The sequence below is a fragment of the Rhamphochromis sp. 'chilingali' genome (genome assembly GCF_963969265.1).
Source record: "Rhamphochromis sp. 'chilingali' genome assembly, chromosome: 13".
NCBI lineage: Eukaryota > Metazoa > Chordata > Actinopteri > Cichliformes > Cichlidae > Rhamphochromis > Rhamphochromis sp. 'chilingali'.
Genome location: NC_137940.1, coordinates 33,566,710 through 33,582,255, shown reverse-complemented (window position 1 = coordinate 33,582,255; position 15,546 = coordinate 33,566,710). Strand labels below are relative to the sequence as shown.

General features: G+C 39.5%; 1 protein-coding gene across 3 annotated transcripts in view; it reads left to right on the top strand.

The window, feature by feature from the left end:
• Positions 1–5,731: 5,731 nt before the first annotated feature.
• The window catches only part of kdrl (kinase insert domain receptor like), a 44,723-nt gene continuing 34,908 nt past the window's right edge, over positions 5,732–15,546 (top strand). The window contains exons 1-5 of one of the 3 annotated variants that reach the window (XM_080901923.1): positions 5,733–5,850; positions 5,946–6,257; positions 10,840–10,902; positions 13,768–13,858; positions 14,752–14,963. In XM_080901923.1, coding sequence (XP_080758049.1) covers positions 6,194–6,257; positions 10,840–10,902; positions 13,768–13,858; positions 14,752–14,963 — 430 coding nt within the window. In that variant the 5' untranslated portion in view covers positions 5,733–5,850; positions 5,946–6,193. Of the gene's footprint in view, positions 6,258–10,839; positions 10,903–13,767; positions 13,859–14,751; positions 14,964–15,546 lie in introns of all 3 variants that reach the window. The other 2 variants (XM_080901922.1, XM_080901924.1) reach the window with 2 other exon arrangements.

Sequence of the window (15,546 nt, the reverse complement as noted above, 5' to 3'; positions counted from 1 at the left end):
AAACAACTGAAAATAGCTATTACTCCAATAGAGGGAATTATTCTGCCTACCTTAAGCTGTTCCTAATACTAGCTTGATAATAATTGCAGGTGTGACAAATATCAAATACTATTAAACAAAGGGATAAAGACAGCTTCTGTTGGTTACTGTTTTATCCCCATCTTCTATAGAAAGTTATTTGCTAGAGGGGCAAGGTCCTACAAGACCTACAGTTCATCTCAAAACTTTGCAATGGGGAGATTGGGACTAACTTCTTTTAGAGATTATTGTTTTGCAGCACAGATGAGTGCTATTGTACTTATGTAGCCCATCATAAAATACACATGGAAAAACACTAAAAAGAAAATACCTCCCATTCCCATACAGCCAATTGTATCAGATAACAAGGTTATATAAATATTAGGTGAAATTGACTCTTAAGGTATATAAAACTGTTATAAAAGAACATAAACTAGAGGAGACATTTATATTATCAAATCCTTGAGTTGTGATTTTATTGTGTGCATTCGGATTTCTATACAATATAATGAAAGAAGGAAAACTGCACAGTTTTGACATGTTTAAAGAGAAATATTTATTATAAAAGCAAGATTTCTATATATTTGCAGATGCAACACTATGTTGATATGAAGGTCAAAGAAATGTAACTGTTGAAAATGATTTGTCTTTTTTCCCTTCATTTCCATTATCTACCTTGGTCTATGTATGTGTTGTGTAGTGTTTTATGTATATGGCTTATGTTTATGTAGTATTTCAATTTAAAAATAATTAAAACAGAAATAAGAATCAGCAAGGACTTTTGAGAGAAGGGTCATCTACTGGAGCACAAGATGATCCAGGCTATGCAGGGCTTTAGCTTTCTGGGAACATAAAATAAGGCAGTAAAGTCATATTAAATTTGATTTTTCAGTCATTTTAAGGTCAGCTCAACTCACTGCAAAGTTGAATTGCTAGCAGTGTACAAATCAAAGTTTGCTTACAGATAATGGAGTTCTGTCAAAAACTAAATGTTTTGACAGGGAGTGCTCTAAGTTTTAACTTTGCCAACACTAACTGGTATTGATCGCATGTTGGCACCAGTAGCTCTTAAATAAAGTCTATGGTTGATATTATACTTACTGTTATAAAGGAAGGAAAAAAGGGGGAAAAAAAGTATAAGCCCTTATTTCTTGGTAAATCTAAGAAGCCTTATAAGACTGGCTTAGCGCACTTGTTTACATTTATTGCCAAATGACATTTTCCAGTCATCACATGCTTGGCAAGTAGATTAAATTACCTGTACTTATAGTAACTAGTGTGGGAAATTAAGGGTTTATTATTTGTTTTAGATATAGACATCAGGATAACACAGAAAAAGAGAGCTTGCCAGGCAACAAATAAAAAAATATAAGTTGTAATGTTACCACAAAAGCACATCCATCTTTTTTATTAGTAATTCTAAATGCATGAACAGAGACCTGTTCTGTTTTTCAGTGTACAGGTGTCTCTACTTGTGGTTGTTAATACAGGTATCATAGTCAGAATATCATAGGTATCATAGACGGACATGCGACTGTAATATTATCTCGCCAACTCCTTCTGATATTATGGTTACAAAACAATTTATCTTATGTGTAAAACCAAAAATCTAGTTGTAAGTCACAGTACATAAAACTTTCCGGTTTCTTTCTGGCAACAGGTATCAGGAAAAGAGGGGGCATCAGAGCTAAGCAGAAAGAGGAGATCAGGTAAGGCTTTTTCAATTTTCAACTTGAATTATGATTCTTTTTCAAATCACACAAAACATTAATAATAGTATTAAAAAGACTCCCATTTTACTGCCATTTACAGGTGTAAAGAACAAAGTGCCCTCTGACAGATTCATCACTTTCCCAAATCAAACTTCCACCCTTATTCATACCTTTTTGATACTCAAAGGTACCAAGGTAGGCAAAAGCACTATGACATAATGAAACACTGACATCTCACTTAGATATTTTAGTCTCCTCATTGAAGTGAATGTTTTCTCTCTAAAAGTTGAAATATTCCTATTTTTATATGTATGCACGCAATTCAAATCAAAGAAAAAGATGAAAGCCTAAGTTTCCATATGTCTCTGTTAGGGGAGTATATTGTATTTAGCTCAAGAAGTTACTACAGGAATACCAAGAAATCACAACATGGCTGTAAAACCATCTGCAAAATATTGTATAGGACCGCTGTTATGCTGCCTGAACACTTCTGACCCATTGGAGTGTGAACAAGGGAACTGTGGGGGCATCCTGTAGTGTCTGGCAATGGGAAATTGGATCCTGCGTGTTGCAGGGTGGGGTCTGTGTGGATCAGGGTTATTACGGCATATCCCAGGGATTCTTGATTATTAGCTGGGGAGTTTGGAGGCCAGGTGAACATATTTAGCTGCTGGAGGGGGTTGCTTTCTTTTTCACGGGGCTATGTGTTTAATGCAAGATTGTTTAGGTGTGCAAAGGTTGTTAAGTATGAAACAAGAGGACCACAAGGAAGATTCATGCATGCACTGAAGAAGGATATGCAGAGGGTGACATAAGAGCATGGTAGGGATAAGTTGAGATTGAGGGAGATTGTCAGCTGTGGTGACTTCTTAAAGGGAGCAGAAAACAGAGGAATAATAATACTTTCTATTAAAAGGAAAGCAGGTACCCACTTTTTAAACCAGTAGCATGGAATACTTGGAAGGGCAAATGTTCAGAATAAATAAAATAGTGTTCATTTGGTGTGTGAAGTCAACAAAACCCACTTAATCCATAAATTCTATCAATATATTTATTAAACCATTTTTGCTTCCCATTAAGAGAAAAAAAAATATGGCTATAGATGTAGCCTTTCCCAGTCCTGTCCTTTTTTTCCAATCAACACTAGATGGAGCTAAACTAGATGGAAACTGTGTTACTGATCCTAATACAGTAACACAGTTTCCAAAAATCCTCTGACTTCTGCAAACTTCTGTCCAGGACTTAAAAATTACAAATTTATGCAAGTATTAGTTTTGCTAACATAGTATAACACACTACCTGGCCACTTCATTAGGTTCTGCTTCGGATTACACAAATATCTAATGGGCCATTTATATGGCAGTAACTTAAAGCATTTACGTAACCTGTGTAAATGAGAATCAGGTAACTATGATTATTAAATCAAGTAACTACTCGTTAGAATCAAGGTATACAGACAAGCATCTCTGAATTCACAACATATCCAGCCTTGAAGAAGATGTAACAAACAACCATGCTTGGCACTACTTGTGTCTGCTAAGAACAGGAGCTTGAGGATACTATTCGCAGAGGCTCACCAAAATTAGAGAGAAGACTGGAAAAAGTTGCCTGGTCTGATGAGTCCTGATTTCAGCTGAGCGATTCAGATGGTAGGGCCAGAATTTCATATAAACATTAACGCATAGATCCATCCTGGCTTGTATCAAAAACTGATGATGATAGTGGTGGTATACTGGTGTGGGCCATCTCTTTATTACTACCCATCCTGCGATGGCTACTTCCAGCTGACAACACACAATTTTACAATGTTCCTATTATCACAAACTGGTGTCTTGAACATAACAATTAGTTCACTCAGATGGCCTTCACAGTCACCAGATCGTAATCCAATAGAGCATCTTTGAAATGTGGTGTATTGGGAGATTTCCGTCTTGGATGTGCAACTTACAAATCTGCTATCATGTCAATATGGACCAGGATCTCTGAGGAATATTTCCAGCATCTTGCTGAATCTATGCCATAAAGAATTAAAACTGTTCTGAATGTAGGAGGAGGGGGGAGGGGGTCCGGTACAGTACTAGAAAAGTGTAACTAAGCAAGTTTTCATCAACTTGTACTTCTAATTTTGCCTTCACACCCTCAGTCTGAAGTCTGGAAATGCTGGCACTACTTGCATTTATGTCAGAGTACAGTCACTTGACGGAGCATGCAGTCAGACGCTGTCTACTACTCTCCTCAGAAAGGACATTTCTTCTGGTTCATTTACCCAAGACGAACAAAAGGAAGACTGCATGCGGTGTGTGTACAACCAGTTAGTCCCCCACAGTCTGTTTGAGCACCAGCTTCCAAAATAAATCATTTTAAATCTACCCCTCTCAGCTTGTAACTTCCAGCAATTGTTCATCAGGAGACTTATCTGTTGCACTGCTAGCCCAAAGGGAATGTCTCCCTTTTTAAAAGCTTAAATATGGAAACAAACTAAGAAAATTAGAGTTGCAATTTTATACACTTTACAAGTTATTGCTCTCTTACAATGCATGAGCTAATAGTTTATCATCTAATAATAAAATGTTCAATTCTTGCTTCCCAAATTTCCCAAAGTGAAATTCCCACAGTCATAATCTAAAAATTGGTAGAAATAAATCAGTGCAGCCTTCAATATGATGTTTCCTTTTCGAAAGAAATCACGAGAGAGAGCAATAACTTGTCTGTAGCTTCTCTTTCTTTGGCTGTTTGTGACTTAAAGTACTGATAGTGGGCAGGAAATTGCTGAATTCTTTAGTTGTGACAGTGTGGTCTCAAACTCCCAGTTAGCATAAGGATTACCAGCATTGGAATGGCCAAGTTTCCCATGCTCTCATGTGCCACATCACAGTTCTCCTGCTATAGGTCGGAAAATTGGTTTACATTACATTTCAATTTGCCTCGTGTGTCACCTTTAGCACACAACACTACTTCCGATCCAGAGCCAAAATGGTAGCTGTGGATTCCTGTTGTGGGCGGAAAGGTGAGGGCAGGATGTTCTTATTTACAATGCCTGCTAGTATGACCTGCAACAGCAAAGTGATTGTTGTTGTGATAAAAAGAAAACAGTCTGCAGCATATCCACACACTGCAGGGTACGGCCGGACAAAAGAAGATTATTTACATTGATATAAAAAGAAGTGCATCCTGTTTCTGACGTTAAAAATAAATCCAACAAATGTTTATTCTGCAAACCTGGGCAGATAGATTCAAGCTGATATCACAGTGATTGTTTGCACTGCATTGTTTTGTTTTTCTCTCCAGTCAAGATAAATGCAATTACCTTTAACCTCAGGTACACAGGTTGATTTTTATCAGTGTTGCACACAAAGGTCAGTTAAGTAAATAAATACATAGCGTGCTAATTTATTTTATAATTAAAAATTGCAAAAATATGTAATGAATCAATGTTAACAAGAGCTTTAACTAAAGCAGACTGCTTTTAATCAACAACATTTGGGCACAACAGCCTTTCAGTTATGGCAGTTGGGATGTGGAAAATTCCTTAACACTAAGAGAGTACAGTGTGATAGTGGATAAAAAGTCAAAGATAAGAGACTTCGTGCACCAGAAGATTTTATTTCAGAAAGAAATTGAGACGGTTTATGCTTCTGAAGAGCATCTGCTCCCTACTAATAGGTGATTGAAGAACTCCCTTTATAGGTTTGTGAATTTAATTTGAAAACATACTCATTAAGACTCTAAGGTAGCTCAGTATCTCTAGTGTCTAAGGGAGCTTCTGCCAGGTATGAAAAACTGAGTGGAGTTTCCTAAATGATAAGATACGTGCAATGACTGCGTTTCTGTTCCATCTTTTTTTCCCCCTGCACAGTTATAGTGGGAATAACTCAGAACAATGACTTACTGTTCCCCCTCAGTAGCTAAAATGAAGAAGTCGTCCCCTCCTCCCCCATCCTCCCCCTCCTCAACAAAAGTGACGTCGCGTCCTCCGTCTGTGTGTGGCTCCATTAAACGTGTCACGTCTGGACGGCACTGTAAGTGTTGCACAGAGGCGATAGGGAGGAGATACAGTGGGTACAAGGCGCAGGAGCTCATTCATCTCGTTCTTGAGTCCAAACACAGCACCAGAGCTGAAGTACTTTTCACTTCAACTTTTTTATTTTTTACCGCCGATTTAATTTCCTTTATTTAACTTTTTTTTCTCCTTTTACTACTTTTGCACCTGCCCAGAGGATAGTGCGCCGGTGCCGGGAGTTGGACTGCCGAGCAGCGCAGGAGAGCTCCCCCGCGAATCGCGTGCAGGCATATGGGGAAATTACTGCTGCTTTGTCCTTGCGCACCTGAACCTTTTGGGGATTCATGAAAGGCGTTTTATAGGCCAATTAAGACTCGCAGTCAGCCGGAATTTAAAGAGACAAACAGGGACTCGATTGCATTTATTTTTATCACAAGGTTTGCACTTTGGGGAAGTTCGCAGCATGGCACCACCTGACTGCTTCAACCGGGTCGCAGTCATCTTGTGTTTTTTATCTCTAACATTAGGTGAGTCATTCATGTTTACATACACTATATATTTACGAGTGAAAGAACAGACTTTCTGATTGATTGTTAATTCCCTTCAGTGAATGAAAGACTGATTGCATAATATTTAAAAACACGAGATATGGTAAATGGCCTGCATTTGTATAGCGCTTTTCTAGTCCCTAAGGACCCCAAAGCGCTACACTACATTCAGTCATTCACCCATTCACACACTGGCGATGGCAAGCTACGTTGTAGCCACAGCTGCCCTGGGGCGCACTGACAGAGGCGAGGCTGCCGGACACTGGCGCCACCGGGCCCTCTGACCACCACCAGTAGGCAAACATGGGGTTAGTATCTTGCCCAAGGATATTTGGCATGCAGCTAGGAGGCAGCCTGGGATCGAACCACCGACCTTCTGATTACTGGCTGACCTGCTCTGCCACCTGAGCTGCCAATTTTTACAATAATTTTTTTTTAGCATTATTTTTCTTTTTCTTTTTTATAGTAATTTAAATTTCTCCGGTGTTTAATTGACCTGCAACCAAGAGCTGATTTTGTTGGCGGGTTATTCTTTGATCCCAGCTGCGGTGTAAAATGATTTCTGTGTATGGATATGACCGCAGATTATTTGCACATTTTCGAAGATCATGCGCCAACAGAAAAAAATCATCATTCTGCTAATGAGTTTGCAATTTTCACACAAGCCCCTAGAGGTCGTCTGTCATTGGGAGATTGTTAGTACGGTAAAATGCGTTGATTCATAACAGGCGATTAGTCGGGCTCTATATTTTAATATGACTGGATTTACTGAGATGAGTAAATGGTCTGTCAGAATGGTCTATTTTTGTGTGCTTTCTTAGATACTTTGAATATTTTGCATGTCAGTACTTTGTTATAAATTATGAAAGGAAAGGTTCCTGCAATTGGTATGTGTGCGTGGACAGGATTAAACATTGTGTCATGTTTTATCTGACAGTCCTGTCAACTCCATTGTCTCAGTCTCACGCCACAAAACCTGAGTAAATCTGGCATGTTCCTTCACCTTGTGCCAGGTCCAGTCCAGTGTGTAACAGAGATACAAACTGAGGCTTCCTCACCACTTCAAAACAAACAGCCCATCCAAACAAAGGAAATAGTGTTCACATTCAACCTCTTTTACTGAACACACACACACACTGTTTTTTTGAGTAGGTTTCCTTCACTGTCCACTCACAAAGCGTGGGAAAGACGCAAAGAGGAGGAAGCGGATGTAGGGACAAGAGAGGCAGCCTGGAATTGTTCTGGCTAGTAAAGGTCACGGAAATGTGACACGCTACCTGAGCAAAGATTTCTTCCCGGAGCTCCTTGTGCTCACGTTCAACTATGTCAAACTTCATCCACAAGACAATAGCAAGGAGGAAAGGGGCTATTGTTTCAGTACAGGAGCCACTGACTGGTAGAGACATTAGTTACTGATGGTCGTCAAGGTGTCTCTGTTTATTCAGAGATGTGTAAGATGTTTTTTTCTGGTGAATAGTTGTGAGAATGTCACGGTGTCATCGTTAACTAAGCAAAGTTATAAGTCACTGAGTGATGCGCAAGCATTCGACTGGGTTATTGTTACACAACAGCCACCTATATCCCAGTAATTTTAAAGATGGCTTAGAGTGAAAAGGGAAAAAAAACTGTATTTGCTGATTTCTTAATTTTTGACTTGCAGCTGCTTCTTATTCAAAATGAGCACAGGTTACATATGTTCGTTCTGACCTTTTGACACCAATTTAACTGAAGCGCAACAGCTCACACAAATGTCAGCAAGATAATCTTTTTTCAGTGGACCCTTCTGGATGTCACTTGAGATATGATGCCTGTAGGAATACTCATACAATGGAGTTTTCCTTTAAATGTAATGATATATATATAATTGAAATGATCACTTGTGTTGGACTGATTCTTTTATTCTGGGTTCTGAGTTACATTTAGTCAGATGACACCCCTGAGTTTAGGAAAGAAAATTGCCATGAAAGTTATAACTGACACATCAGTGACTAAGGAGATGGGTGAAATGGAAAGTGGAAGCTGTCCTTTTATTGTTGCTTATCATATACAACACTCTCTTTGTCAGTTCTTTCTTTTTCCTGCAGTGTAGACAGTCTTGTGATGAGAGGGGTTGATGTTGTGTCCAGAGTATTTTTTTGTTTCCTGTGTGGACACTTGAAGACTGGAAAATGGGAGTGATGACGTGTCAGCCAAGTGCAGTGGGGGCTCATTGCTCACTGGCAGTACATCTGGCTCCATGCAGGCAGCACAAGAAAAACACATCCTAAACACACAAACACACTAACCTGGAGTGGGATTTACCAGCAGAGCAGAAAACGTCATTCCCCTACACTGGGAAATTCAGCTTTACAAATTGAACTGTGTTGCTTTTCTGGATTATTCCAGCATCTGTTCCATGCTAGACCTATCCACCTCGAACCAGCAATATATTTTCTTTGAATCCTGCATGGGATTTCGATTTCAAGGAGCTTCTGTCTGCCTCTTAGTCTTAATCATACATTATAAAACAGGAATCCTCTGGGTTTACTATTTAGGAGTCTCATGCAGGAGAACCCTCTTTGTTGGCTCTACACAGCTTCATATAACCTAGAGTGGCCGCCCATCACGGCCAGATGTTCCTTTATTTTGTTTTTTTTTTTTGTTTTTTTTAGAGGAGTCTGGGGCATTTTGCCTCCAAACCTCTAAAGGCTTATACACGGCTAATAAAAAAGGCTTTCTCTGTAACTGTTGTCTTAACCTTGCAGTTGGCAAAGTGTAGGGTTTTTGTAGGACTCTGCATGTGAGAATGTTCCAGGACACAAGTAGCACAGCCAGAGCACTGTTAGCTGGTTCTTATTATGGCAGGTGGTCAAGTCTTGTCAAAGGTTTGATAAAGTTTGTCTTGAATATTTTGTCAGTCTAACTTGCAGTGAACTGTCACGGACACTTTTGCAGCAGGACAGCAGCGTGACCCCGAGAAGGTGCGATGTTTAGACCGCCCAAACTCAGATTTGAAGGATACAGATCAAGCTTAGCTTTTAAGTCTAGCTTCTTAACAGATGACAGTAGGATCGTATCCCCCTGGAAGGTAATTTCAGTATATTGTTGAGAGAAAATGCAAAAACGGGTTATAGTGAGTGGTGTATTGCATTTGTTTTACAATAGCTACCATAGCACTATCCATGACAGACTATTCACTACTGTTTCACTCTGTTTGCCAGGGTCACAGTATGGCAAAGCTGACTCATGTACTCTAGCGGTAAATCCGTCCTCTCCCCCTTCCACTTTTTGTTTGGATATTGATCAGGTTTAGCCTTTTAGTCTGGCTTCATAGCAGATGACAGAGTAGTATCATATACCATTTAAAGTACTTTTAACATATAATTGAGAGAAAATATAAAAATAAGTTAGTGTGTAGTACGTTTGTTTACATAAACTACCAGTGCGCTATCGTGAAATCTCATCGCAGAGACTGTTCACTATTGTTTCAGTCCATCGTCAAGGTCACAGTACAGCAAAGCTGGCTCATTTACTTCGTAATTCTCACTTCTCCCCCCATCTAATTTTGTGACAGCAGAAGAGCAAAGGATAAAGTGGCAATGATACGCAAAGGAATCGTTGGGCCCTATTCCCAAAAATGATTTTCTCCCTCGACTCTCAAGACATTCGTGCCGTCTGATGATGGGAGGGGAAGTACAGGGAGGTGAAGTGTGCCCTCTGCAAAAGAGAAGGGAATTCCGCACATTATTCCTTGCGCTTTAGGGGCCGTGACTTGGAGTTTCCTTTTCGGTTCAGTGACAGTACAGTCATCTGATACAGTAATTTTTTTTTTTTAATTATTACACAACATCACCAATGAGCTACTGGCAGCATGCTGGTGGCATTTATATCACTTTTCTATTTAGCTTTATGTATTTTTTTTTAATTTATAGTTATGTAGTGTTTTAAGGTGTTTGTAGTCACTGAATTTTTTTAGGAGTTGTGCTCAAAGTATCTTCTTAAACACAAAGAGTATATGCTTTCTCTCAGGTCAGGAACATAACTAACAAGTATTATTCAAGATCCTTTGACAAAATATGGCTAAGCAGAGCATACATAGGCCATTATTTTCCATTGCAATGCTGAAAATCTGAATCATTTAGTCTCAGTCTCAGCCATTGTTTGGCCGTTCTTCCAGACTAAATATTTAATTATTTTCTTGACCACAGACATTTCTATTGAAAAAATCCTGAAATCCATGCTGTTCAAAATTTTTGTCTGTATTTCCTGACCATTTGTCTTTTCCAAACACAGTGTCCTGTGCCATTTCCTCTAATCAATGCCAACCGAGGACAAAGACACAAAAATGTGATTCTGGTCTAATCTTAGCTAACATGGCTCTGTGTCAGCAACCAGCTTGATGCTGTGTGAGTCAATTGAGATCATGCAAGTGAAAAAAGCAGAAGTCAGTCGGCCTCTCGCACCCTCCCTGACTCCCTCTCTGTTTGTTCCATGCCTGTCCTCTTTGTAATGCCTTTTAATGAGAACCAGCTTTGGGGCTCTTTGAACCAACTCAATATGAACAATTTCTGGCATTTTTCAGGCGATCTCCTGAAGGAACGCAGGGCACAGCTGTTGCAGGGGGTTAGGGTTGTCAGGATGCCAGGTAAGGTCAGTTCTGGGCAGATGGGAGTTTTGAGGATGGGTGTGTAGACAAGACAATGTTTTTTTCCTCTCTTCTCTTGTCTTTTTTTAATGGGCTGCTGGGGGCCCCTGCTGGTTCACCCATCTGTAGTGCATTACTGAAGAGAAGGACATAAAAAATGTGCTAGTTTTAAAAGATAAGCGTTTTGCCCGTGCAATTCAAGGTCAAGATGATGATTCTGGGTATGCTGTGGGACTTAAGCATTTATGCATGGGATGTATTTGTAACCGAGTCAAAGATTCAAGAAGTTGAAAATGCCATAATTAGTCTCAGTGGACTCTTTTAATCTGGATGAAGTGTTTTCATTGGGGTAAAACGTCTCATTACTCATCCAAGTCTTCAGTCTCTGCCCTGATTTAGACTTTTGCGGTGAACCTTTGCGGTGAGCCTTCGACACAACCGACGCAAGTGGCCGATGTTGCTGGCACTTATGCTTGTGGAGGTGCATATGTGTTCATTATTATGTGGTTGTGTCCTGCCTTTTTATATGCATGCCAGCTGATAGAAACAAAATGTTGACTCTTTGTTGTGGTCATTTTTGGGAGGTGGCAAGCATATTTGTCCCCCAGGTTTTTCCACTTCTTTGGAAATTCCCTCAGAATCTTTCCAATAGGTTTAGCAAGCTCTTTCCAGGAATTTTCAGCGATTTTAAGTCCTCATCTTAAGCCAATGATTGTTCTTCTCTCACTGATCTTTTTTTTTTTTTTTTAATAACTGCAAAGGCACAGGAGGACTTAACGGTAATGATCAGACCAATCACAATATTTGTAGCCTGCATTGATTCAATGTGCAGTTACATTTCTTGGCAGGTTATGCATAACAACAGTGCAGTATATGCAGTATAGTTGCATAATGACCGAAACTGGCACCATTGCCTAACAATAGCCCAGAAGCTCAGTTTCGTTATTGTTCATTGTCATGACCTCTGGACAATGGACATGCCCATATGGAAAAGAAATAGTAAAAACTTATATGTGATTACTCATGAAAGTGGCCACTTTCATGAGTAAGTCATGTAAGGCTTACATGACTTACTCATGAAAGTGGCCACTTTCTCATTACTTTCATATATTGTTTTAGTAAGTATCCAAAACATACAAGTTTCATTATATAATTTTTCAAGGGATCTTGTATCTGTTTTCACTCTTATATGCTTTTCATACAAGTTTCACACAAGACAGATGCAAATTTTATAAGATTTATATATATCTTTTCCATATGGGTGAGCACGTTTCACAGAAAGTTGCATTATAAGCATTATAAGTCTGTGAAAGATGGCAGTGGTTGTTCTTCTGTCCTGGATCACCTCTGACAAATGTCCAGGTGCAATAATTGCATTTACTCAGGGAATTCCCTGACTACAGTGGGGATAGTACTACCTCTGTGTTGCAGATTCCTGACAGCCATGAACTTGTCACATAGTGGTGCTAATTTTGGACATTTTGAAACTGGAAGAAACCTATTGTCAGCTGAGACTGAAGAAGTCAGTTGACTTAGTAATGAAGCATTTCTCCCACTGAAAACGCTGCATCTAGATGAACTGAGTCAACTTTATGGGATTTTCTTACCTGAATTCATGAGCATGTGTCAAGGCAGTAATAAGTATGGCTGAAAAAACATGATACATAGTGGGTTTGTTTATATTTGTTTTATTTGTCTTTGATTGATTACATTGCGATTGATGGTATTCTTGTTTCTTGTTATGTATCAAGGCATAAAAAATGCAAAGTAGAATGCCCTTAAGAAATTTGTCTGAAGCTATAAATAAAAGCCATACAATTATGAACTGCAGCTTATGTGGTTGTTTATTGAGGCCAGGGCTCTTGATTTGTGTTCACATGCAGCCAAAAGTGTGTGGTTTTACGACATGAAAGAGTGCAAGCCACAACCCTTCCCCTCTGCTTAACCTTGGACAATAAAACAATGATGTTATAACATTTTGTGAGGAAGTGAATATTGAGTCCCCCTGCCAACACTGGCAGCGTCAGCTCATTCTTGCCACAACAGCTGTTCTGAATAATACACAAATGCTAGGAGAACGTGTGTGAGTGATTGTTTTTCTGTATTTCTGTGTGTAAATGCAGGTTTCCAGGTGTGTGGGTAACACATAAAAAAGGCCATTATCGCCCCTTAAGCCAGTATATGCATCAAACACATAAACCAACATTATCCTTAACAACAGATCAAGGGTAAACTTAATATACTTGTTTTGTGTCCACAGTGACAGGCTGTTTAGGGATCTTAGTGAAAAGAAAGAAACAACATCTGGGACTGGGACTCTTTCTGGACAGCAGGCAGAACTACACTGTTTCCTATGTTAACTGTTGTTAGAGAGACCTCTCAACAGATTCTGCTGGCTCCACACGAGATATGTCCACCTCTGAATCAAACATCTCCACCCTCTTGATATTATAAGCACAGCATTCAGAGTAAAAAGTCACTAGTAAATGAACAAAAAAAAGTATTTGGTTCCTGCTAAATCGGACTGTGTTGACCTTTTTGGCATCGAGGCACAGCTGCTCCATGTATCATCCTCTTCCTCCCTTTATTCTATCTTTGATCACCTAGGACCCCGATCCATTCAACAACCTGATCTCCAGCTCCCAAAAGTCCCCACAGTGTGCTCTCAGTGGACAATCACTTACACAAGAGGCAGGAGTAGAACTGGACAAAGTGAACCCACGCGCACAGCACTAAAGGCACATTACACAGCAGTTGTGCAATGGGGACTTCCCGCTGTGCTTTTCATTTTGTTTAGCATAACAATGATGAAAACATACCATTGAAGAGTTGGTGTAAATGTCTGTGTGTGTGTGTGTTTTGCAGGACATTTGGAGAGCGCAAACTCGCCTAGGATTCATCCCTCCGACAATCCAATCGTTCTTCATAAAGGCAATTTGTTAAACCTCACCTGCAGGTATGCAGTTGAAAGCACCTACTTTTGTTGGTTTCACTTGAAATGTAATCAAACATTTATGATGGTGGTGTATAACTCTTCTTAACCACTTTGCATTACAATACAACTTCATTTACTTTACCTTTGCTCTTCTAATTGCTGGACTTCAGACTCTGCGCTCACTATATGGCAGAAATTTTAAGGGAGAATTAGCAGGATGTCCCTGGTTCTGTGGACTCTTACTAGCTACAAAGAAGCTGGGACAGTCCCTGACCGGAACCAGCGATAGTGGTCAACGTTTATCAGTCTTCTGCCACTTCCTTTATGGAATTTAGAACCCAAGTACATTCACATTTCTTAGGAATTTAGGGTATTGCATCATTTTTTAGGCCTTCAAAGAATGCTTAGGAACTCATGTTGGTTTAATGTAATGCTTCCTTACAAGGCCACATTGTAAGAAGCCTGATGCGTAGAGCACTGTCTTGTTTTTTGGATGTGGATGAGAACTAGAGGTTCTGCTTGACCCAAAATTCTGCAGGCAAAGGGAAAGGAATGTGAGAAATGCTAGATGTTCCTCTGGGATCTCTTTAATGAGCATTTTAAACTGAATTCTGCGTGGAAAGAATGTGTTAGTTAAGCACATCATTGAAGAGAAACATGTTCCCATGTGAAAGTTCAAACTTTTGGATGACTCAAGATGAACTTGAAATAAACTTAAAATGGAAATGAAGCCCAAAAGCCCCCAGGGATAAGCTACTAAATTTAGTAGCTTTTGTGGTTACTGCCAGATGTGACACCTTCTCTAAAAATAGATCCACTTTTAATAGAATTAATGGTTTGCTTTTTCTAATACCATTTGCCTCGCCCAAGATCTAATCTCATTTAACATTCTCTCTCATTTTCAATAATGTCAGAGGTCACGGTGTCTTCAGCTGGACACTTGCCAAGCGGTCGATCTCATCGCAGGGAGTGAAGGTGGAGAAGTGTGATTCAAGACCTCACCGTCAGTCTCACTGCAGCAGACTGATAGTCACACACCTGATTGCCAATGACACTGGGACTTACACCTGTAAATACACCAAGGATGGTTCAGACCAAATCAAATCCACCTATGTGTATGTAAAAGGTGAGAGCTAGAAACCGTTTTGGATGTATAATGCTCAAATTATGAGGTTCATAATTTAAGAAATTACCCAATGGTAGAAAAACTGAACTCTAAAACTGAAAATTGTTCTTACATTTTGAACCAAATGTTTTTTTTCATTCAGAAATTTAAAATGCACGGAAGATTTGTGTTTAAAAAAAGATTTCAAAGGATAATTGTTATCTCCTGATGGCAGCTGCAGGATTTAATATTGAACTGATCTCACAGACGGTGATATTGACAGTATTGAACTGACAAAGAACAGTGTGGTATTTGCAAGACATAAGACACAAGACACATCCTTTATAGAAGGAAGAAAGAGTGAGTTAGGCAGACGGATGTAAAGGACCATGGTGTTCAGGGTGTACCCTACCTTTTTCACTATGTCAGCTCCAAAAGGCAGGATTTTTTTAATGACATGGGAAGAATGTGCAAAAAAGAAAGCAAGCAAGACCTGCTTACTAAAATCTGTAGTTGTATGCATTAGATATAAATATAGAGGCGGTTATTGCTACCTTTTTTTCAACTGGAATCCTGACTGAGGTGCCACAGGTCTCCATCTGAG